General features: G+C 43.9%; 2 protein-coding genes across 3 annotated transcripts; one reads left to right on the top strand and one right to left on the bottom strand.

Annotated features, from left to right (window-relative positions):
- Positions 1-9,501: 9,501 nt before the first annotated feature.
- Positions 9,502-18,681, bottom strand: SETD4 (SET domain containing 4). 2 transcript variants are annotated; one of them, XM_077781707.1, is made up of 11 exons: positions 18,610-18,681; positions 17,684-17,786; positions 17,148-17,243; positions 16,346-16,383; positions 16,029-16,117; positions 14,387-14,816; positions 13,371-13,545; positions 12,803-12,884; positions 12,469-12,549; positions 11,249-11,372; positions 9,502-10,483 (listed from the first exon to the last, which is right to left on the bottom strand). In XM_077781707.1, the coding sequence occupies exons 2-11, from the start codon at positions 17,751-17,753 to the stop codon at positions 10,349-10,351; spliced, it is 1,320 nt and encodes a 439-aa protein (XP_077637833.1). In that variant the 5' UTR covers positions 17,754-17,786; positions 18,610-18,681; the 3' UTR covers positions 9,502-10,348. The 2 variants fall into 2 exon arrangements, with proteins under 2 accessions (XP_077637833.1, XP_077637834.1); XM_077781708.1 differs by lacking the exon at positions 9,502-10,483 and having other exon boundaries at positions 11,270-11,372; positions 12,427-12,549.
- Positions 18,677-24,522, top strand: LOC110475373 (carbonyl reductase [NADPH] 1). The gene is made up of 4 exons (XM_021539468.3): positions 18,677-18,805; positions 19,799-20,105; positions 22,663-22,770; positions 23,553-24,522. The coding sequence occupies exons 2-4, from the start codon at positions 19,820-19,822 to the stop codon at positions 23,987-23,989; spliced, it is 831 nt and encodes a 276-aa protein (XP_021395143.1). The 5' UTR covers positions 18,677-18,805; positions 19,799-19,819; the 3' UTR covers positions 23,990-24,522.

The raw sequence follows: 24,522 nt of genomic DNA, 5'->3' as shown, positions 1-24,522 counted from the left end.
ACATTATATTACATTACATTATATTATATTATTCCTATATTATGTTATATCATAACTTATATCTATTATAAACTATTCAACTCTATTTCTATCTTCTGCTATATCATCATGTATTTATATTTATTTATCATGTATTTATATTTATTTGCATTCATCATGTATTTATATTTTTTTATATAATGTATTTATATTTACTTATTCTATTCTATCATACCGTATTCTATTCTATTCTATTCTATTCTATTCTATTCTATTCTATTCTATTCTACTCTACTCTACTCTATTCTATTCTATTATTCCTGTCTTAAAGGACATACATCCATGAGTTATAAAGGCCACAAAAAATGCTCTGTTCATTCAGTTTTGGCTCTGAACCAGCATTTTCACCAACCACAACCCAACTGTCCCAAGGTGACACCTGTACCCTGCAGGCAGCCAAATCCCCAAATTAAATTTGCCAGCGAACTTCAGAGCGGCTCAGGTGGAGCGTAAATCAGTAATGGGGTAAATCCACTCCTGAAGAAAAGCTGGAATATGGCCAGGGCCTCTGGGATAGACCAGGACAGGCTGGGCCATGGGATGAGGCCACCACAACTCCATGGAGCTCCAGGCTGGCAGAGGGGCTGGAGAGCTGGAAAAGGCCCTGGGGGTGCTGTGCCAGGGGCTGGACACGAGCCCAGGGGTGCCCAGGGGGGCAAGAGGCCGCTGGCAGCTGGGCTGGATGAGGAATTGTGTGTCCAGCAGGAGCAGGGCAGGGATTGTCCCTCTGGGCTGGCTCGGAGAGGCCCCTCCAGGGCTGTGCCCAGTTCTGGTCCTGCAGGAGAGACCTGGAGGGGCTGGAGCGTGTCCAGGGCAGGGAACGGAGCTGGGAAGGGGCTGGAGAATTCCTGAGGGAGCTGGGAAGGGGCTGGAGAGTTCCTGAGGGAGCTGGGAAGGGGCTGGAGAATCCCTGAGGGAGCTGGGAAGGGGCTGGAGAGTTCCTGAGGGAGCTGGGAAGGGGCTGGAGGGTTCCTGAGGGAGCTGGGAAGGGAATGGAGAGTTCCTGAGGAGCTGGGAAGGGAATGGAGAGTTCCTGAGGGAGCTGGGAAGGGGCTGGAGAGTTCCTGAGGGAGATGGGAAGGGGCTGGAGAGTTCCTGAGGGAGCTGGGAAGGGGCTGGAGAATTCCTGAGGGAGCTGGGAAGGGGCTGGAGAGTTCCTGAGGGAGCTGGGAAGGGAATGGAGAGTTCCTGAGGGAGCTGGGAAGGGGCTGGAGAGTTCCTGAGGGAGCTGGGAAGGGAATGGAGAGTTCCTGAGGGAGCTGGGAAGGGAATGGAGAGTTCCTGAGGGAGCTGGGAAGGGGCTGAGCTGGAGCAAAGGAGGCTCAGGGGGACCTTGTGGCTCTCACAGCTCCTGCCAGGAGGGGACAGCCGGGGGGTCGGGCTCTGCTCCAGGAACAGGGACAGGAGGAGAGGGAACGGCCTCAGGCTGGGCCAGGGCAGGCTCAGCTGGGACAGCAGCAGCAATTTCCCCATGGAAAGGGTGCTCAGGCCCTGGCAGGGGCTGCCCAGGGAGCTTTGCAGTGCCCATCCCTGCAGGTGTCCCCTGGAGGTGGCACTGAGTGCTCTGGGCTGGGGACAAGGTGGGCATGGGCACATCTGGGACTCAACGACCTTGGAAATCTTTCCCAACATCTGAGATTCTGGGATTCTCTGGTCTGCTGGTTGCTCCAACATCTCCATGGGTGTCTGGGCTTCTCTTGCCTTTTCTCTGACCACACAGCCCTGCACAAAGTCATTATAAAGTGACACTCTGTGGGGTCTGGCATTCCTTCTGGTGGAAACACTTTTTTAATAAAATCCTGATCATTTCTCACCCACATCACTGAGTTCTCAGCTCCTCATGTCAGCAGAAGGGAGAAAAACAAAGGGGTTATTGTGCACTTAATGTTCTGCCGATTGGTGACAAAAATAAAGCAAAACATCCCTGAATACTCTTAATAAGATTTACAAGAAAACAGCAGTAACTGCTGCAGGATAATCACTAAACAGGCCCCCAAAGCTTTTGACTGTCAGGGTTTGCCTTTAATTTTCCCCACAATCTCACATGGTTTTGTTCACTAATTGTGCCGTTGGCTTAGCAGTCTCTGATGTGGAATTAATTTAGGAACTGTGAAAAAGTGACAATCAACAGAGTCATGGCAGATGTGGCCCAACAGCCACAAAAAAATAGAAAAACTCTCATATTGTTGAATTCTGCACTGTGTTATTGCACCAAGGTTTTCCATAGGCAGCAAAATTAATAAATTCCCCTTTCCAAGGGGTCTGAATCGGCCAGATCCACTGAGATGGGGTTTGGTGTCTCCCACCATGTCCCAAGGGAAAGGAGGAGAGGAAATGGCCTCAGGTGGCACCAGGGGAGGCTCAGGTTGGAGATTGGGAAAGAAAATTTCCCTGGCAGAGTGGTCAGGCCTTGGGATGAGCTGCCCAGGGAGGTTTGGAGTCACTGGAATTGTCCCAGAGGAGTCTGGATGTGGCCTTGGGGACAGGGTTGGGGTGATGCTGGTGGGGCTGGGGTGGCACTGGGTGATGCTGAAAGTTTCTTCCACTTTGATGATTCTGTGCCATTCCCAAGAGTCTGGAGAAAAGAAGGCTCCAGGGAGAGCTCAGAGCCCTGCCAGGGCCTGGAGGGGCTCCAGGAGAGCTGCAGAGGGACTGGGGACAAGGATGGAGGGACAGGACACAGGGAATGGCTCCCACTGCCAGAGGGCAGGGCTGGATGGGAAATTGGGAAGGAATTCTTCCCCATGAGGGTGGAAAGGGGCTGGGATGGAATTCCCAGAGCAGCTGTGGCTGCTGGAGGTGTCCCAGGCCAGGCTGGACATGGGGCTTGGAGCAGCCTGGGACAGTGGGAGGTGTCCCTGCCCATGGCACTGGGATGGGCTTTGAGGTTCCTCCCAGCCCAAACCATCCCATGATTCCACAATTCCGTGCCAGCTCTGCAGTTGTGATCCACAGGGTTAACGTAACCTTCTGTCTTGTCCTTTATCTGGGTGACCAAAAATCTCAGGGGCAGAGGTGACCAGGGCAGTGCCACATTCGTACAACTGCAGTAGGGAAAAGCTGATTTATGGCACGGGAATCTCAGAGCAGGACAGCACTTAGGAAGGAGCCACCAGAAGAAATCCATGTTTAAATACAAACCCAGCTGAAATGCAATAGCCACAGCTATCACTGAGACAATCTGCCACTTGCCAACAAGAAAACCACAATAAATGGCTAATAAAAACCGACCTCTGTGAAGCACAAAAAGAAAATGTACATTACTGTTATGTTGTGGTTAATTCCCAGACAATACTGCAAAATGAGGGTGAAGTGCTACTTCCTGTCACTGAAAGGCAGAGAAACCCAAACAGGGAGAATTCCTCAGGCTGAGGAATGCAGACATACATCATGTCTGCAGGAATCATAAAAAGATCAAATGCAATATTTTCTTTCAGTGCAGACAACAGCTTTGAGATTTTTCCATCCAGACAGCCTCGAAAAGCGCCTCCGGCGCTTGCCAATTACTCCTGACAAAGACCATTTGGTAGTGAGTGATGTTTTAAGTGAAATAAAGCAGTGGAGAAAAGTGAACATGATGAAAGGGTTCTTTGCCTCCCTCTGAAGTGACTGGAAGTTCTGTACTCACTGGGTTGGGCTCGCTCTTCCTGCCGGTGACAAATCCTGACAAATCCCGCGGGACGCGAGCGGGGAGGCCAAGTTTGTTCGACAGGAATAGGAAAGGAACTGGTTTTCATGTTCTGTTAAGCATCCAGAGAGTTTCTGGGCTATAAACAAAGTGGGACTTGCTGGGACTTCTGTTCCACATCATTCCTCAGCAATTTCAGGGCGTTAATGGAGGGAATGATTCCCCAGCGTTGAAGTGGGCAGAGGGCAAAAGAGGCTGGAGCTTTCTGCCACCGGCACTTGATTTATGAATCAGCTGCAACCAGTAAGAACCAGGATATTGCGTATTTTTAAATTATTTATTAATCATGGAGAGCTTCAAGACAGGTAAAAATAACTCAGGCCCTCCAACTGTGTTTAAAGAATGATTGAAGTAACTCACTGTTAGTTCTCTCTTGACTTTTCTCCTTTTAGACAGAGCATTTGGGTCCATTTAGCTGCACATTTTTATCTCAGCTGTCAGGAGTGTTTGTCTCAGTCCTGTGTCCTCTTTGCTGTCTGCTGGGCCCACAGAGCATCACAACCCTGCTGCCCCTAGAACACCAAATTAGCAGAAATTTGTCTCTTCCTCCCAAGGGGAGCAGCATCTTTTTGTAACACAACCCAACAGCAGCAGCTGCTGTGTGAATTATCCAAGGAACGCTCCCGTTTCCCCCTCCTTGACACTCAACAGTTGCGTTTTGTTGTTGACTTAGATCCAAATCTTGAACCAGTGGGGAAGCTCCAGAGAATTTGGGTGCATTAAAAACATTTTTCACGCTGTTTCATTTTGCAGGGGTCTGGGGTTTTGGGTTTTTTTTCACAATTCTCTGCCCATTTTCTCTAACAAAAACATTTTATTTGGAAATCAGCAATGTTTAACCATTCGGTTTTTTCAGTGCAGTTTCTCTCTTCCTTTTTTTTTTCCTTGCTCTCCACAACTCCCTGACTGATTTTTCCAGTGGAGGGTGTTCCTGCCCTTGCCAGGAGTGGAACTGGATGGGCTTCAAGGTTCCTTCCAACCCAAAAAATTCTGGAATTCTGGGACACACTGATACAACAGAAACCTGGAATGGGAGAGATTTCCCACCTGGGATCTGTGTCCACATCCATCTGTGCAAGGAGCAGTGACACACCCAGGTGGACCAGCACAACCAAAAGGCTCCAGCACTGCCAAAAAATGCCAAAAGGTCCCTCATGATCCCTCTCCAACATCCTCTGCAGGCCAGAGCAGCCCCACCAAGCATCTCTGTCCTTGCAGAGCTCATCTCGTGAGAAGGACATCCAAATTCCCTGAAATTCCATCCCTGGGACACCCAAATTCCCCAAAATTCCAGCCCTGCCCATGGAGAGATTATTTCATAGGAAGGACACACAAATTCCCTGAAATTCTGTTGTATTGAGCCTTTTTCTGAGCCAGAGATGGGGTAACTGAGAGGCATTTTAAAAACTTTTATTCTATTTTCAGTCTCCTGAGAAGGGTGAGACAATACAGATGTTATCATTCACGCCATCACAATCAGAAGCCAATTACTTCTTAATTACAATACACTATAAGTTTATTGTTTATTGATTGTTGTGTACAGTGAAGTACACAAGGCACTATTACTGATATTGTCACTATCATAATTAATGTATATAAACTTAATTATGATATTATATTATAATTATATATAATAAATAAAATAATATTATGCTATTACTAATACTATTACTAATACTAATACTATACTAATTACTAATGCTATTACTAATATTGTCACTATAATAATGTATATAAACTTAATTATGGTATTATATATAACTTATATTATATTATATTATATTATATTATATTATATTATATTATATTATTAATATAATATAGTTATATAATTGATATGATTAATATAATTAATATAATATTAAATTCATTATATCAACTTTAAATACATTTATATAAACTTATGTTTTAACAAACTATACTTATTGGAATAATCTTATTTTGAATACACACTATATAAACCTATATAAACCTTGTGTACACACTATATAAACCTTCTATTAAACTTTAAAAATTTTCTATAAATCCATTTATCACACAGTTCCTTCTTGGCTTCTTCTGGACAAGCTCTGGATGCCAGCCCGGGCAGGCTGGCCCAGCCAGGAGTGGCACCGGCCTCGTGCTGGGAGCGTCCCTTGTCCCCTCATCCCTGCCTGCCAGGGGGCACGAGGGCCCAGCTGCCCCTGCCAGCTCCTGCCAGAGCAGCCCCAGCTGCTCTAAAGGGGCACATCCAGAGCCTCTGGAACGTCTGCAAGGGGTGCAGAGCTCAGCTGCTGATTGCTCCAGCCCAACTCCAGCATCCTGGAATGGTTTGGGTTGGGAGGGACCTCAGAGCCCACCCAGTGCCACCCCTGCCATGGGAACACCTCCCACTGTGCCAGGCTGCTCCAGCCCCAGTGTCCAACCTGGCCTTGGGCACTGCCAGGGATCCAGGGGAATCTGGGAATTCCATCCCAGCCCTGCCCACCCTGCCAGGGAATAATTCCCAATTCCCAATCTCCCATCTAACCCTACTTTCTTGTCAGTGTGAAGCCATTCCCTGTGTGCTGTCCCTCCATCCCTGGAAACTGTCTCTCTCCAGCTTTCCTGGGGCTCCTCCAGGCCCTGCCAGGCCACCCTGAGCTCAGCCCAAAGCTTCTCCTGTGCAGGTGAACAATCCCAGCTGTGCCAGCCTTTCCTGCCAGCAGAGCTGCTCCATCCCTCTGCTCATCCTGGCTCCCAAATCCCTCCATCCACCAAGGGTTTCATGCCAATTATCCTCCCTGATTTACTCAGATGATGCTCCAGGAGTCTCAACAGGTGAATGTTTAATCCCATTATTTCATATTTTATGGGTAATTTTCCCTTCCAGCCCCATGCAACAACTCACTGAATCATTATTGATCTCTCTAAGTCTGGGTGACTGAAAGCTCCCATGAAAATTCCATCCAGCCCTGCCCTCTGGCAGTGGGAGCCATTCCCTGTGTCCTATCCTTCCAGCCCTTGGAAATTGCCTCTCTCCAGGTTTCTTTCAGCTCTTTCAGATCCTGGAAGGCCACACTGAAGTCATCCTGATGTTTCTCTTCTCCAAAATCCCCCCAGACAGAGGAAATGTTTCAGTCTGCTCCATCCAAGGAAATTATTGAGAGGGATCTGTGCCAAAGATCCATCAGGCCCCTAATTCTGAAGGATTAAAACATAGGAACAGACATTGCTCCACTGCAATCCCACAAATTAAACCATCAGAGTGGAATTCATGGCATCACCAAGGTTGGAAGAAACCTTCAAGATCGTCCAGGCAATGATTTGAACTCTGTCTTGGGTGACAGTTCCAAGAGGAATACCATCAGGAAACTTGTGAGAGGAACAACAGCAAAGTTAAATTCTAAGAAAACTAAGATAAAAGACCACAAACCTTCATGTTTCACTTTCAGAGCAGAAAGAAAATGACATTTTGAACTATTTATCTAAATACAGCTCTGGTATACCTCTGAAGAAAATGCTTTTTACTGTTAAAAATGTAATACAGTTACAGTAAATAGTATTATAATTGGATGTGGATCTACTGTAATTCCTAATTTCTCTGCAGTACAGCTGCATCATCTAGTGGACAGCACAGAGATTGCATTGGTTTTACCTTTTGTATAATTGATTTGGGATTGATTATCTTTGTATTTCCCCTGAATACCCTTCACTGCAGTGCCTTCTAAACCTGAATTCTGGGATTATAGATATCCACTAGAACATACAGTGAAATGAGCTGGAAATATAATTTTTATTCTTTCCATTTCTGGAATGGTTTGGGTTAGGAGGGACATTACAAATTATTTCAGCCCCTGCCAGGTTACTCCCAGTCCCATCCAGCCTGGCCTGGGATGCTTCCAGGGATCCAGGGGCAGCCACAGCTTCTCTGAGAAACCTGATCCTTTTACTGTTTCAAGAAATCCATAAGGTTTTTTTGGGGGGGATATTTCCCAGTGTCCCAGAGAACATTAAATCCATCACTCGAATCACTGACTGCAAACATTTCAAATTCTGCCCAAGTGTGGCACTTTTTGGACAATACCATTTTTAAAAGCTGGTTCTTTGGGAATGTCATCTGGCAGCGTTTTCATAGCTTATTTAAAAGCTTTAATTATCAGGCTGTGAAGTTGATACTCCCTTATCTTGTCCCAAACCAGACAGGCCTGAGGGCACTGGGCAGTGATGGATGAGCTCCACACATTACAGGAGAAAACTCTCAACTGGAGCCACTTTCTGCAGGAGATCAAAGGAAATCCATGTTTTATTGACATAAACTGACAGGGCAAAGATTTTGTCAGGAGGTTTCATGTTTATAATTTTTCAGTGACTTCAGTGACTGCACTAAATCAACACCTCTCTTAAATAATAAAAAAATCAATTGTGCCATTTCTACCTCGTGCTCTTTCCACATGAAATCTGGTGGCTCTTATTTCCTAAACAAACCCAGTGTGTCTTGGCTGCAGCCACGGAGTGAATTCCCACTTCAGCTCTCCTTGAATCCCACAATCACCAAGGTGGGAAGAGCCCTTTGGGATCACCCAGTGCCACCCCAGCCCCACCAGCATCACCCAAACCCTGTCCCCAAGGCCACATCCAGACTCCTCTGGGACAATTCAGTGACTCCAAACCTCCCTGGGCAGCTCATCCAAAGCCTGACCACTCTGCCAGGGAAATTTTTATTCCTAATATCCAATTAGGAATGAAATTTGAGGCCATTTCCTCTCCTCCTTTCCCTGCCCCTCCTGCCAGGAGTTGTGGGGAGCAGTGAGGTCCCCCCTGAGTCTCCTTTTCTCCAGGCTGAGCCCCTTCAGTTCAGCTGCTCCACCCAGGATTTGTTTTCCAGCCCTTTCCCAGGTTTTTTTTTGCCCCTTCTGGCCAAGCTCCAACCCCTCAATATCATTTTTTGTGTAACATAGCACAAGCTGGGAGAGAATCCAAATCCCTGCCTTGCTCTGGCCCAGGTTTGTATCACTCCTGGGCAGAAGCTCAGTTTATTCACTTTTATTCAGATTTGCAGGTTGAATCTGAAGGGAAATTTATACCAAGAGGGAAATCGAATTTTTGTTGTTGTTGTTGTTTTTTGTTTGTTTGTTGGGTTTTTTTTTGGTTTGGTTTGGGGTTTTTTTGTTTGGTTTTTTTTGTGGGTTTTTGTGGTTGATTTTTTTTGTGTTGTTGTTTTTGTTTTTTGGTTTTTTTGGGTTTTTTTCACAGTAAGATCCCAGCTCAATCCTTTCTCGGGGAACAGAGAGCCAGAGTGAAATGCTAACAGCACATCACTGAGGAGATGCTGTTTGCAGCTCAAAGTAGAGGCTGAGAGGGAGAATTTTCACTCTCAAATCTTGATTTAATCTGTAAAACTATAGACAACAGGGCTGCTGCTTCCTCAGGCACCTCAGCTCTCAGCCCTGTCTTGCACATAGTTTAGGCTGAATCAAAAAAGTTCAAGCTGAAATTTAAATTTAAGGTGTATTTTTATGCATACACATAAATTGCTATGCTCTGCCTTCTTTCCTGCTCTCCCTGGAGGGTCTGCAGGAGTTCCAGGAGTAGAGCTTATATCCAAAACACCTGGAATAAATGTGGAGCAAAAGCAAATCAACTTCTGTCAAACTCTATTCACCTCGCCAGACACATTGTACAGGAGCTGTTCTTAAAATAACCATCCTCAGGGAAAAAAAAAAAAAAAAACAGAAATAAACCAGCCAAACATCCTTATCTCCTTTAACTCTGCTCATTTTGTGATAAAATGGTAAAATTAGAAACACAGCTGGTGTTAGAGAAAGAAAAGGGGTTTATTAAAGGAAGGTCAAATAGTCAGAGGGGCAGGGCTGAGGCAGGCACAGGAGGACCAGGAGAAACTGGTGAGAATTCCCAGCAGAACAGCATTCCCAAATCCAAAGGAATCTCTGGAGGCACTTCAGAGCCAGAAAATCCCAGAATCTTAAGGCTGGAAAAGACTTTAAGCTCAAAGTCCAACCATCACCCCACGGTCACCATCAGACCACGTGCTCAAGTGCCACATCCACATTTTTGGACACTCCCAGGGATGGGTGACTCTTCCCTGGGTATCCTGTTCCAATGTTTTACAACCCTTTCCATGAAAAAAAAATTCCTGATATCCAATCTAAACTGATCAGGCCTTAATGAGACTGATTAGAGTGTAAAATATGGTGGCAAGTGACCTAAAAACACAATTTAGGCAAATCTGAAGGTAAATTCACCTCAAGGATGTAAGAAATAGAGATCCATCTCCAGAAAGGATTTTAGAAAAATAAAACAGACAAGTCTTGTAGAAAATGAAGTAATATATTTATAAAAATAAGCGCTTTTTAAAATCACATCATGGATAATAATCACAAGAGAATCCCAATTCCAAATAAAGTTTCTGCAGCTTAAATAAGAGTCCTGCCCTGAAATGCCCTTTTAAAAAAATTCTCTTTTCTCCAAACCAAGGAGCTCGAGCTCTCCACTTCAGCAGAACCTTTTGTGTGAAGGTCAGCAAGGAACAAAATTACTATGATGAATTTTTTAATTATTCTTTGCTGCTCAGGTCCATTAAAAGAGTATTAATCTGGCAATAATCCCTGACCAATTACAGCTGTCACAGCTCCAGGGAGCTCAAGCTGTTCCTAAATTCAAGTTGCAAAGAATCTCAGCTGATTTCTGAAGGATCTTGAGGTCTTCTAAGCGCAGCATTTCCACCAAAGCCAGGTGGGTTTTGAGGTTCTCTTTGTCCCTTTTCAACTGGGAAATCTGGAGTTGAGACAAATGGGATGAAATTATTCAAATTTTTGATTATTTAATAGGACCCGATGAGAAAATTTGTGGAAATCTGTAAGGATTTTATTGATTATGTTAAAATAGTGTGTTTTTTAAATTCCACAAGAGAAACTTTAGTAGTAATGAAATGTAGAGGAAAAATTAAACTTTATAATTCTAATAAAGATTTGTGGGGAAGGGGTATGTTTATTTATAGTGCTGTGGATGTATGTTGGGACTTATTGTTCTTTAATGGATATGTGTATTTCTGAGAACTCTTGATTTTTTTTTTTATTACTTTAACTAATTTTTGTATGTATAGAATTTTACAATATGTTAATGTATATATATTTTGTTGATTTTATATCACACTTATAGCTAGTTACACTTGTACTTAGTTTTTGTTAGAAAGTACAGAAAGGACTTCTGGGTCACTTTGCCTTGTCTGTTTCATGGTTTGAGGAGTTTTATTTATCTTTTATCTTTTAGTGTGAAAATTTGTATTTTTTTTTTTTCTTTAGTTGGGGTAGTTTTTTTAGGGCTGTAGTCACTAAACTAAACAACATATTTAACAAGCTCAAAGTAGCACATTTTATCTAAATCTAAGTAGATTTCTACTCTATTAAATTTTCACTCTATCTCAGTAAAAAGGAAAAAACAAAAAAGAGGGAAAGGGAAAAGTCATCAAAATTCTCACCCAAAAAATGACATTGTTCTGACAGAGAAAGGAATCTGAGCTCCCTTGTTTTTCCAAATTACCTGGAGAAGGACATGCTGGGTCTCCTCTATTAAAAACTGACAGATTTTTGTTGCTGTACCCAAAGCCTGCTGCTCATTCCTGGCTGAAGTGACATCACCAAGCAGGATCCTCTTCCAGCAGGCACTGGAACCCAAATGGTTGAAGAATACAGAATTATTTGCTGCACTCTCCAGCTGGATGCCAAACATGGCTCTGCTGCCCTGGCCCTCACCTGGGCTCATAACCCACCCCAGGGATTTATTTTTAGTTCTTAGATCAATTTATTCCACTCAGCAATGGATCTTCAAAGCACAAACAACTCTGAACAAGCCTTTTGTAATTAATTTATTCCCTCATTTCATTTATCCCAAGCAAAGTGCAGGTAATCATTTTCCACCCCTGATTTTGAGGCAGATTTGCCATTTGGAATAAATGCTCCAAGTGCACTGAAAATCCCTGGAGATGAATTTCAGCAACTTCCTTGGCCCTGGAATTTCAGCCTGTGGAACACATGACTCAAGGAAATCAAGCCAGGTTAAGAGCATTTAAAATTTCATCAAATCAACAGGAAAAAGGCTTGGAGCCTCAACCTTGAGGGAATATCTGGGGCTTGAAATAGAAAGGAAAAATGATAAAAGAAAGAAAATCACCAAAGCAGCAATAGGGGAGTGAGTTTACAGTCAGTGCTGTTCTCTGCCTTTCTTCTTTTCACTGCTCCCATGGGGTCAACAAAACAGACACAGGAGATCCAAAAATTGTCCCAGTGCGTCACTCACAGCCAGCAGAGAGAAAAGAGTGAGGGGAAACAGAAAATATTGAATGGGCTGGAAAACAAATCCTGTGAGGAGCAGCTGAGGGAGCTGGGGGGTCTCAGCCTGGAGAAAAGAAGGCTCAGGGGTCCCTCATTGCTCCCCACAACTCCTGACAGGAGGAGCAGGGAAGGAGGAGAGGAAATGGCCTCAAATGGCACCAGGGGAGGCTCAGGTTGGAGATGGGGAAAGAAAATTTCCCTGGCAGAGTGGTCAGGCCTTGGGATGAGCTCCCAGGGAGGTTTGGAGTCACTGGAATTGTCCCAGAGGAGTCTGGATGTGGCCTTGGGGACAGGGTTGGGGTGATGCTGGTGGGGCTGGGGTGGCTCTGGGTGATCCTGAGGGGCTCTTCCCACCTTGGTGATTCCATGCAATCAAAGCAAAGGCACCTGCACATGCACCAAATGGATCTCCAGGGTGCTCCAACTCACAATTCATCAGCTGCCAGACTCAGCACCTTGAGGGCTGTGAGGAGTCTCCAGGATGGTCCCTCCCAGCCGAAGGTCAGGTTCCTACAAAGCCAAAGGGACGAGATGAAGTTCAGCTGAGCTTTAGAGTGAGTTTTCTTCCTGAGACACATCAGCCATGCAAGATCTCCAGCTTTGATACTGGTGTTTACAACTTCTCCATCACTCCCAAGCAGCTAGTTTGCTAAAAAACAAGTAATTATATTTTTTTGCTGGATTTTGATACTAGAAGCAAAATTTGACTCCCAGAAAAACTTAATAAAACCTCACCAGAAAAAGAAAAATTACAGAAACTTACTCTAGGAAATCATGATCCTTTAGAATGGAAACTTTGGCCTCTCTCTGCTTGTCCAGTGGTGAGAAATATTTGAGGAGAGTATCTGCAAAAAGTACAGTTTAAATATTTTAATAAATTGTATGTAAAGAGAAACCACAGTCATCAATTCTGAAAAAATATTTCAACCATATTTTTCATGTAGGACTAAGATCAAAACCTGTTAAATTTTGGTGAACTTTTCAGAATTCTCAAAAGCTATCAGCACTCTCCAGGATTATGTCCTTATAACAGAAATTCTGACTCAAATTTAAGTTATGAAAAACTCTAAGGAAGTTCAGTTTGTGGAGTCTGAATTGCAATCCTCAATGGTGCATCCTAAGACATCCAGCTGGAATCACTACACAGATGTTGTTAATAATAACAATTTTTAAAAATAAAATTATAACAAAAACAATTTTCAATTAAGAAAAAATTAAATCATTAATGTTTATGCAAAGAGATGTCAAAACCTTTTTCACTCCTTGAGAATTTACACACTCAGTTCTCAGTTTTTGTGCCTTTCAATGCTCAGACAATCCATAAATCCAACCTGCTGAGACATAAACACTGCTGTGAGGGTTGTCCATGGCAACAAATCCATATTCCAGCAGCAGCCTCTGATTATCATGAGGTCCATAGCTGATCAAAACTTCCTGGTATTTTTTGCATTGTGACTCTGTCCAAACTTCATAGCTCCTTGTCTGCTCGTTAAACCCAGCCTTGACCTTCAGGGAGTGAAAAATAAAAGGTTTTTACCCTTGGTAAGGTGAAAAAGGAAACAAATCTTTAAACTTTGAAACCCCAGAGGACTGAAATTCTTGTTCAGTTGTGGGGACTTCTTGGAGAGACCCAGATCTGCAAACAGAGACAGTTCCATGCAGGGCTGGCCTCTCCTGTGCTGCCCCAGCTCAGAGGTGGCACCCAGAGCCTGACAGAAGGTGAAAATTCCCTCTGCACTCCCCTCAGGCTGCTCTGAGGCTTCAGCCAGAGGTGAAGTAACACAGAGACCATGGAATTTGTGTCAGGACAAGGAATTTGTCTTACTTTTAGGAGCAGAACAGGGGGATGTTTGTTTAAGTGGCTCTTCCCAAAAGCTGTTTTGGATGCAAATCTCCCCCAGCCACTGTAGGGTCTCCTGCATCAACTGAAATATTTAAATTATAGAATCACTGAATGTTTGGACTGGGAAGGACTTGAAACATCTCATCCCACCCCTGCCATGGCAGGGACACCTCCCACTGTCCCAGGCTGCTCCAAACCCGTGTCCAACCTGGCCTTGGGCACTGCCAGGGATCCACGGGGATCTGGGAATTCCATCCCAGCCCCTGCCCACCCTGCCAGGACAAGATTTTTTCCCAAAACCGACCTAGCCCTGCCCTCTGGCAGTGGGAAGCCATTCCCTGTGTCCTGGCACTGCAGTTCCTGAGGATCTGAGCCATTTCTCCCCCTGTGAGATCTCCCCCTGCCCTCCCCACACTCATCATACATCACAGAAACGCAGCTGGCATTGACAGAGAGCACTTGATAAAAATAAAGAAATTTACTGATCTATTTTGAGCTTCTTACCTGAACATTTGGGCTGTGGTTTAGCAAATCTAAATATGGTGCCAGTGCATAAACATCTGGCTCCAGGGAGAAACACTCCCTGTGTGGGTGTTTCATGTAGATTGTCCTGGTGTTTACAGTGCACCAAGCCCACTGCAAAGCACTGAAATTAAAAATGTTTCCTGTGTCCTCAGCAAATAAAGGCTGCAGGGAAGAGAAGAAAGCTCTGGAAGATTGGAACAGCTCTTGGATCAGCATTTTTTGCTCCTGAGCTTTCTTTTTTAAGGGTTTTGGGAGAAGATTTATGACATCAGGTTCCAAACAAGCAGGGCAAGTGTAAGCCTTGGGGAGAACATCCAGGTAGGGTTTCCATGGAGATTTCTGCCCAGCGTGTTTCTCTGCTATCAAAAACGTGCACAGCGCCAGCAAAGGAGACACGGGGGGCTTCCATCTGTTGGAAAAGCAAAATAAAATAAAAATATATTTTAAAAATTAAAATAATATTTTTTTTAAATGGGTAAAAATAAAATAAAAATAAAAATTTAAATTTAAAAAACAAAAATTAAAATGAGAAAATTAACATAAAAAATAAAGGAATAAAAATTAAAATAAAAATAAAATAAATAGAAATAAAAATAACTAAAAAATAAAAATAAAAAATAGAAATAGAAATATAAATAGAAATAAAAATAAAATAAACATTTAAAAAATACAAAATAAAAATTAAAATTAAAAAAGAAATATAAATAAAAATAAATATAAAAAAAATAAGTTAAAAATAAAAATAAATTTTTAAAAAATATAAATAAAAATAAAAACAATTAAAATAAAAAATAAAAACAAAAATAGAAATGAAAATAACTATAAAAATAAACTAATAGAAATAAAAATAAAAATAGGAAAAAAAGACAAATAAAATTAAAATTAAAATTTAAAAAATAAAATTAAAATTAAAAATAGAAATAAATATACATATATAAATAATTTAAAAATATAAATTAAAATAATTTTAAAGTATATAATTAATTAATAAAAATAAAAATAAAATAGAAATGAAAAATAGAAATTAAAATACCAACACAGCAGACCCACAGAGGTGAGATGGGAAAGGAGCACAGCAGTGTTTCACCTCTCTCAGACCTCTCTGGAAGTTATAAATTGCTTCTATTTAAAACTTCTTTGTAGTTCATCTCCCAGTCCTTTGGCTGATTTCAAAGGGGCAATAAAAGCTGGTTTTAATAACAATTTCAGGTTCACCCTTGGGTTGGGCTTTTTAGGATACATAAATATTCAATGCCCAGCATGGGGCTTTGTTCCAAATTTTCCAAATTTCCAATTTGTTCCTAATTTTCTAAAAGGCCCTGGCTTTGCAGCCCAGTTTTATCTTCCTCCTCCTATTGAAGCTGACTCACAAATTCCCAAAAAAAAATTTCTAATTGGCATTTAGGGCCAGGCAGGCTGTGACACAGCTCCAGCTCTCCCTCCAGCTCTGCCAAGCTAAAAGATGTTCACTATTAAAACTTTTCCCTGTCTGAGCATTCCAGATCCCTGAAATGCTGGCACCACTCAGAATATTCAGTTTAAAGCTTCATCACCCCTTCAGAGGATTTATTACTGCTGAAAAAAACCCATTAAAAAATAAACAAGCCCCCATGTCACTCACTTCTCAATGTGTCCTCCCAAGCAGCTGCTGAGGACAGTGCCAGTGGTGAGCAAACACTTCTCAGGCAATGAAATAATCAGATCTCCTGCCTTTGAGAAAGGAGGGAAAAAATTAAACACAAAACCAGTAAAAATAAAGTGTAGACTCATTTAATTACTGTGAGGACTGGTGGTTTCACATTATGGCTGCAACAGTCTAAAAGTCAGAAATTACAATCACAACAGATTTCTGAGCTTTGCTTGTTGCAAAAATCATTACATGTCAAAAAAACCTGAAGAGCTGCATCAGAAATTCAGAAATTAGAAAATACCACTCACCTGAAGTGCTTTTGTTGTCATCAATCCTCTTCCTGTCTCTGAAGAAGGAACAAAGAGCAGGAGTAAATAAATGTAGATATGGAAAATCAGTGATGTGTGATCAGCTCAGCAAGGAAAAGTTCTAAAAGAACAGGCATTATGTCTTACAAAACATAAATCCAGTTATGGACTATTCCAGATTTACCTCATTTCTTTATTCCCCAATTCTCTTTATTTTTCAGGATCTTTTCCCTACATATCCTGCAGCATTTGCTGTCCGGTTCTAGCAACTGTTCAGCTTTTTTTCCTCCCACTCATAGCAATTATTCACCTTCTTTTTCTCCATTTTTTCCTCAAACACATCTTGCACCAGCTGCAGCTCTTGGTTTCAGAGTTTTAACTAAACTTTAGCATTTCTAGTCAAAATATTTTTCTCTGATCCATTCTATTATTTCTGCTCTGTCTATACTGCTACAAAATGTTTAAAATACAACCTACAAAAAGATTTAAAAATATAAGTATAAATCTTGACTGTAAAGACTGCTAAGTGAACCTCAGCTCTCTGCTGAACTTGCTTGGGGATAAAAAGATAAACAAGTTATAACAAGGTTAAATTCCAAAAACTGTGTTATTAACACTTCAAATTTTGGCTTTTTCAGGCCTCCATATCTATTGTTTCATATTAAATTGAGATTCCAAGAATCCTTGGAAGAGTATCAGTAACTGTTTTTTTTTCCTGATGCCAGACAGGGGCATAATTTAAAAGGAATTGCAAGAATCTAAAATTCTTAGAAAATAATTTAATAAATAATTAAAGCATTACCCCAGAACTCTGCTGGCCTTAAATTACTGTCTTCAAAGCCTCTCTCTTTTAGCCACTTCTTAAGTTTAATGTATTCCAGCTTGTGACTGCAATTGACTAAAAACAGAAAAAAACATTAATGCTATTAAAGAGCATTCTGTTGGACAACACAGGAAATATAAATATTTTACTGTACAGACAGGAAAACTGTATTTTGGACATTTTAAAGCATAACAGGATAGCAAGAAGGAATTGAACTAAATATATTTGGGGTCTCTGGTCACTGGGAGGTCTCAGAAATGTGCGAGTTATTCAGCATGTCCAAGGAATTTTAGAATAATGTAATATTTGCCATTAGCCATAAAAGTGAGCTCATAAAATTCACTGTGCTCTGCTTGGGACTGTAAACTAACACTCAAGATATTTGCCTATAAAAAAAGATAACATTCATGAATGTAATTTTCCAAGCACAAAGGCTTTTGAAAACATAAATAATAAAATGACACCTTGAGGAACAACTGGTTATTTTATTATTTAACTTCCAGGCATGATGATACCTCCATCCATAAAACTCTTCAAGTGTTTTCTTCTTCTCTTTCGACCCGTCCGACCTCTGCTCTTCTTCATATTAAGCAACAGATTTTGCCATTTTTAGACAACCTGAATTTAAAATAAAATTTAAAATAACTGATTTAGAAACATTTAAAGTCCAATTTATTACTGTGAGCATGGGCAGGCCCTGGCACAGCTAGGGCTGCCCCTGGATCCCTGGCAGTGCCCAGGGCCAGGTTGGACACTGGAGCTTGGAACAGCCTGGGACAGTGGGAGGTGTCCCTGCCCATGGGATGGGATGATATTTCATAGATTTATGGAATATCCTGAGTTGGGAAAGATCCACAGGGATAATCCAGTGCCACCCCTGCCCTGCCCAGACCCCCAAAATCCCACCCTGGGCATCCCTGGCAGCGCTGCCCAAAGGCTCCTGCAGCTCTGGCAGCCTCGGGGCTGTGCCCATTGCCAGGGCAGCCTGGGCAGTGCCAGGACCTCTGGGGAAGAATCTTTCCCTGATCTCCTTCCTTTTGCCAAAATTGCCCCGAAATTAAGCTCAAAGCGCAGCTTGTCCCTGCCAGGAGGGAGGGCCTCAGGGAGAGCCGGGAACCCCACAGGCGCTCGGGCTCCTCCAGAGGCCGGCCCTCCATCCCACCCTATTTGAGTTGAAAAGGCCTCAGAGATCACCGAGTCCAAATCCCATCCCAGAACTGGAAATCCTGCGCTAACCCCCGTTCCCTGCTCGGCACAAACCCCCGGGACAGGAGGGACTGAAGCGGCCCCGGCAGCGCTGCGAGGGCGGGAACGTCCTGAGGGACCGCCCGTGCCCCGCGCACTCCGCTGGAAACCACCACCGCATCCTCCCCTGCCGGCCCAGACTGTGATTCCCGAGCCTCTCCCGGGCTGGAATTGCCGCTCAGAGTCCCAAACCCACCTGCTGAGGGGATACAAGGACCGACATTCCCTCGCCGTCCCTCTCCCCGCCCCTGAGGCGGGGCTGCCCCGCCATCTTAGGGGCGTCCCCGTCTCCCTTCCCCGCGGGTTGCGGGTGGCTGTGCTTCGTGTATAACGCGTTCTGTCCTCGCTGTGCGGAGCTGAGGGACGAGGGAGAGGTGCCCGCCGTGCTGGAGGTGGGTGATGAGTGCTGGGTGTCCCCCAGGACCCTTCACCCCGAGGGTGTCGGGGTTCATGGCGGTTCCCTCCCGTGAGGGGACGGGAGGAGCGGGAGAGGGCGAGACTGGCGGTGAGGTGGGAAAGGCGCTCCCGACCCTGGGACGTCGCGCTGGAGATTCTTGCAGTGGAGTAATGCCAAGAGGGGGGCAAACTCAGCGTTTAAACTTCCTTTTATGAGGGAAACGCAGCTTCTTTGAATGCACTGTATCGGTTAGAAAAGCAGCAAGCAGGTTTTCGCATGGTGTGTTACACAACCAGCCATTGTAGGCAGCGTGTTCTGTGCTGTTTTCCCCCGAAAAGGCTGTAATTGCTCCTTCTGCCTGGCCCTGGAAGATAGAGCTACCCCATCCTTTTTTTATATTGTTTGGGATCTTAAAGATCATCCACTTGCGACCTTTGCCATGGACAGGGATACCTTGCACTAAACCAGGTTGCTCAGGTTTTGAGCCTGAAGTTTTCAGCAAAACTCGAGCTGAGCTAGTTGAATATTCCCAAAAGATGGAAAGCCTTCCTGTGAGCTGTTAGTGCAGAAGAGCTTACTCCTACAAAAAGTTAATTTAGTACTAAAGATTAGTCACTGGCATTTTTTAGTTGAGACATTTCTTTCTTCTTTTTACCCATCACGGGTTGGCCTTTCTTCAGAACACATGAATACCTCGTGTTGCCTTAGGAATTTACACGGCTTGCACAGGAATGTAGATTCACATAATCCCAGGTGGAATTTTAAATAGTATTTTAAAGAAAAAAACACTTGTCTGGGGAGGCTCCACACTGCTGGAAATATTTAAAGCCAGGTTGGATAAGGCTTGGAGCTATTGGGATAGTGGAAGGTATCCATGGCAAAGAGATGATCTTTAAAGACCCTTCCAACCCAAACCATCCCACAAGTCTAATTCCTTTCCAAACAGCCATTTTAGCTGTCTGAGTGAACTTTTCTTTGCTGCTGACAGTTCTTACATTCCGAGGAGACAATGTCCAGTGTGCAGGTGGCTGTGGTGACAGGCTCCAACAAAGGGATTGGCTTGGCCATCGTGCGGTCCCTGTGCAAGCAGTTCCCAGGGGATGTGTACCTGACCTCCCGGGATCCCGGCCGTGGCCAGGCTGCCGTGGCACAGCTCCAGCAGGAAGGGCTGCGCCCACTCTTCCACCAGCTGGACATCGATGACCTGCAGAGCATCCGAGCGCTCCGGGACTTCCTGAAGGAGAAGTATGGAGGCATCAACGTGCTGGTGAACAACGCTGGTATTGCTTTCAAAGGTAGGAAGTGCTCTGCTGGGGTAGTCCTGTGTTCTGATTTCCTTATCTCTCTAAGCTTTCAGAGAAAGGTAACACACCCGAGATAGCTCAGCTACCTCAGATGGTTTAAGATTAGCAGGATGGCTTCTGAGACAGTGTTGGAAACAGAAAAGATTTATTAAAAGGCAAAATAACAAAGCTCTTTGCAGAGAAAACCCAAGCCAGGGCAAGAGGTTCTTGCTGCTGATAAAACATTTCACAAAAGAGATTGCTTTCCTTTGTTCTCTTCTTTTTCTAGTGAATTACCTAGGTGGCACCTTTTGGCTTCTGTCCAGTTGGGTATCCTTAGGTTTGAGGTGAAGTCCCCAAAGTCCTATGAGGTGTCATTTAACCAAATGGAGGAGAGAAACTTCTGGGCTTTTTTCCTTTTTAAGGAGACAAAAGATAATTCAGTCACTCTGTCAACAGGAGGCACATTCCTGCAGATGCATCAACACTTCTGTGCCACTGCCATGCTGCTTTTTTGCTTGGGCAAACTTCCCATCTTAAGGGTGATGTGAGAACAGTGTGCCAGGGGAGGGCTAGCTTGGACAGCAGCAGGAATTTCCCCATGGAAAGGGTGCTCAGGCTGCCCAGGGAGCTTTGCAGTGCCCATCCCTGCAGGTGTCCCCTGGAGGTGGCACTGAGTGCTCTGGGCTGGGGACAAGGTGGGCATGGGGCCCAGCTGGGACTCCCTGGGCTGGGAGGGCTTTTCCAGCTGTAGCAATTCCATGATTCTGTGAACATGCTTCCCTGGAGGGTTGTGTTTGCACCACGTGGAAATGTTGAGGCACACGGGCAGGTGGGCTGGGTTGGGTTAAGTGCCTCAGTGCCCAGGAGTTCCAGCAGGGCCATGGGAGCCCATCTCCCTTGGGAATGTCTCCCTGTGCCTCAGGGAGCTGCATTTTCTCTGTTCTCCACCCCCATGCTCTGGTCTGTGCATTATCTGCTCAGGGATTCCAGCTGATGAAAAAGCACCTTTATTGTCCCTGGCTGGGCTTTGCTATCCCGAGCTTTTTCAGGCCATTCAGTCACCTCTAAACTACTCAAATCCTGCTGTGCTGAGCAAGAATTTAACCCTTTCTCCTCCCAGTGGGCAGAAAGGCAGGGAAAGTGAGAAAGACACAGCAGTTTCAAGGTGGAAGGATGCATTTTTGTTGTGTGTATGAAATCCAGATCAGAATTTGCTCCAGACAGATTGTGGCTGATGGTTTTAGGGGGGAAATTGTGTCCCTGTACTCCCTCAGGTGAGATCCCACCTGCAGAGCTGCCCCAGCCCTGTCCCAGCCCAGGAGGAGCTGGAGCTGCTGCAGAGAGCCCAGAGGAGGCTCCAGGATGAGCAGAGGGATGGAGCAGCTCTGCTGGCAGGAAAGGCTGGCACAGCTGGGATTGTTCACCTGCACAGGAGAAGCTTTGGGGTGGCCTAATTGGGGCATTCCATGAGGGAATGGCTTCACACTGTAAGAGAGTAGGGAACTTCTCATGGAGTGGGAGTGCAGTGATGGTCTTCTGACTCTTACCTGTTACTTTATAGGAAAATTGCTTAAGATCAGCTTATTGGGAGGCAGCTCCTAATAGATTCGTCTGAGCTCCAGGGTGTGCTCAGGAAAGATTCCAGCAACAGTTAAAATATCACTTCCAGATGTTTAGCCTTGACTTTCCTCAAGCTGGCAACAACTGAGTCAGCCATCACACAATTTAGGACGTGATAAAGGAACTGTTGCTGTGAGTATCAAGCACAGAGGGTGTAATAGCTGTATAAGAACTTATTGTCATGCTTCTCTCATAGTTTTAATTTTTGCTTCCCAGATTGGTATTTCTACCCAAGCTTGTTTCTTTCCTCACCAAGTTTTTGCCGTCATCCCAGAATTTATGCTCTCCTTTCTTAGTTGCAGCATTATGTGCTATTGCATCTGTCAAAGATTAGACATGCCATTAAGTTTTATTATTTTGGTTTTGTGCTGCGTTTGCCCAGCAAAATCCTTAATGTGGGAAAAACTTCCTGTATCAAATGGTTGTGGAGCTGTGGTTGTCTTCCGGATGAGCCTCTCTGGGAAGAGTTGTCTAATAAAGCTTCTTTAACCAGGGGAGCTCAGGATGTTACCACATACCCTGTTAGACACATGAGTGGGGTTTGGGGTGTAAGGAGATACTCTCTCATAAGAAAGGAAAGATATGGAAGCAGGATTTGGGGTTCTGCAGAATTTTAGTTCTCTCTCTGCCATAATCCTGGCCATGGGTTGTGCTCTGCCGTCGTGTGTGAGATTTAAATGCGAGTGATTTACAAATGAATGTGGGTGATTAAACATGTTTTGCAATAAAAACCACATCAAATAACGACCTGTTAAAATTTCTCTTTTGAATTACCATGGATTTAGAGACAAGGAACTGCCCAGTCTGTGATCTTATGCCTCTTTTCTAATTACTAAAAACAGCAACTAAAATAAACTCTTGGGGTTTGGTAACTTCTATTCAAGCAGTGTTACAATTCTAATTTTTGGTTCTTTTTCCCCACTTCCTTCCTACCTCTTACGACCAGTCCATGACACCACTCCATTTGCAGTCCAAGCTGAGGTTACCCTGAAGACAAACTTCTTTGGAACCAGGAATGTTTGCACAGAATTGCTGCCTCTCATGAAGCCTTATGGTAAGTGAAACATAAAAAGTGGAGAAAGAGTTTTGTTTGAATTTTGGCCCTTTTCAATGGGAAATCCTGTCCAGTCTCAGGCACTGCACCAGTGTTTCAGATGTGGTGCTGTGATGTGTTTGCTGCTATAAATGAAATGTAGTCTCTCCTAATATTTAAATACATTGAGGTTTTCAAGGGAAAAAAAAAGAAATCAACTAGATGAAAAGCAGGTTTTTATTTCCTGAGGGAGAAGGAATAAATGGAGTGTGTGAATTTTGGGGAGAGGGGAAACAGTGCCAAAGTTGCAGTTTAGTCCTCTTGTACTACAGTGTAGGATGGCTGTTAATATTCTGTGGCTTTTAAGATTAAATCCCCAATTTCACCACCAGACTGACTGTGAAGTAGCAGGAAAAAGGGGAAACAGTGCAACATAATTTTGGAGAAGAGTGATTTACTGATTCAGCTGACTTGTTCCTCTTACTGAAGTGCTGGGAGATAAATCCTTAAATTTGTAAATCTCCAGGTATTGTTTCTACTGTAGTAAGAGTGTACCTGCTGATTTGAAGTCCTTTCCTGGATGTTTATCTGATTTGCAGGTTCACACCTTAAATTACCTCTCATGGTACTTACTAGAAAACAGAACATTGAGTTAATCTGATTTTCCAGGACCTCTGCAAAACAACCCACCTAAAATATTGTACAGATATTTACCTGAGGAGCAAATTCAGAACTGGAGAGCAGCCCCACTTCAGTGTGAGCTTAAAATGGGTGAAAATAATCAGTTTTTATTCTCTTTTCAGGTCGGGTGGTGAACGTCTCCAGCATGGTGAGTTGCTCAGCCCTGAGAGGCTGCAGCCAGGAGCTGCAGCAGAAATTCCGCAGTGACACCATCACTGAGGATGAGCTGGTGCAGCTCATGGCCAAATTCGTGGAAGACACCAAGAGAAGTGTCCATGACAAAGAGGGTTGGCCAAACACTGCCTATGGGGTGTCCAAAATCGGGGTCACCGTCTTGTCCAGGATCCAAGCGCGGCTGTTGAACGAGCAGAGGAAAGGTGACCACATCCTCCTCAATGCCTGCTGCCCCGGCTGGGTCAGGACAGACATGGCAGGTCCCAAGGCCACCAAGTCCCCCGATGAGGGGGCCGAGACCCCCGTGTATTTGGCCCTTTTGCCTTCCAGTGCTGATGCTCCTCACGGCCAATTTGTCAGTGACAAAACTGTCAAACCCTGGTGAGCTCAGGGGGCTGGGGATGGAAAGGGGGCTGAGCTCATTTTCCTGATTTCATTCCTGATTCCATCATTCCCTTTTCTCTCTCCCCTGGCATGGGTCTCATGGGGCTGGGATGAGGAAGCAGGTGCCTTATCTCTCATCACAGTAGAGTTTTCCAGGATCCAGAGCTGTTCTGGAGGCTGCACAGGGTTTTCTAAAGAGGATGGGGCTGTTCTAGAGCTGCTGTGATCTGTCTGGGGAGAGATCAAGATAAGAATCACTGTTGGTCAGACATTTGTTACTATCAGAACTAAATGGAATTAGGTGAAAATAAAAATAACACTGATCCACCATTTATAGCCAAACATAATCAGTTGGTGTTATTAATATATCAATAAATAATTACTGATTTATATTCTGGTACTTAATTATTCTGGTACTAAAAACTTATAAGGTCAGAAAATATATTTTCTTTTTCTGCAGTAGAGTTTGTGGCTGGGATTTGTGATGTCTGTACTGGATACAGAGAAAATAAACTACAGACCTAACACAACAAA

This window comes from Lonchura striata, chromosome 2 (assembly GCF_046129695.1).
Source record: "Lonchura striata isolate bLonStr1 chromosome 2, bLonStr1.mat, whole genome shotgun sequence".
Lineage (NCBI taxonomy): Eukaryota > Metazoa > Chordata > Aves > Passeriformes > Estrildidae > Lonchura > Lonchura striata.
Note: the sequence above shows the minus strand (reverse complement) of the source record. Positions and strands in the feature narration are given on the sequence as shown.

What these genes read in the sequence shown, in the direction of transcription:
- SETD4 (XM_077781707.1), bottom strand. Translation starts at nt 17,753, where the DNA reads ATGAAGAAGAGCAGAGGTCGGACGGGTCGAAAGAGAAGAAGAAAACAC. An exon ending in GAAGAGTTTTATGGATGGAG is followed by an intron (nt 17,244 to 17,683) that starts GTATCATCATGC and finishes TTCTGTTTTTAG; the next exon opens with TCAATTGCAGTCACAAGCTG. An exon ending in TTGGGAGGACACATTGAGAA is followed by an intron (nt 14,817 to 16,028) that starts GTGAGTGACATG and finishes CTTTTCCAACAG; the next exon opens with ATGGAAGCCCCCCGTGTCTC.
- LOC110475373 (XM_021539468.3), top strand. Translation starts at nt 19,820, where the DNA reads ATGTCCAGTGTGCAGGTGGCTGTGGTGACAGGCTCCAACAAAGGGATT. An exon ending in CGCTGGTATTGCTTTCAAAG is followed by an intron (nt 20,106 to 22,662) that starts GTAGGAAGTGCT and finishes TCTTACGACCAG; the next exon opens with TCCATGACACCACTCCATTT. An exon ending in GCCTCTCATGAAGCCTTATG is followed by an intron (nt 22,771 to 23,552) that starts GTAAGTGAAACA and finishes TTCTCTTTTCAG; the next exon opens with GTCGGGTGGTGAACGTCTCC.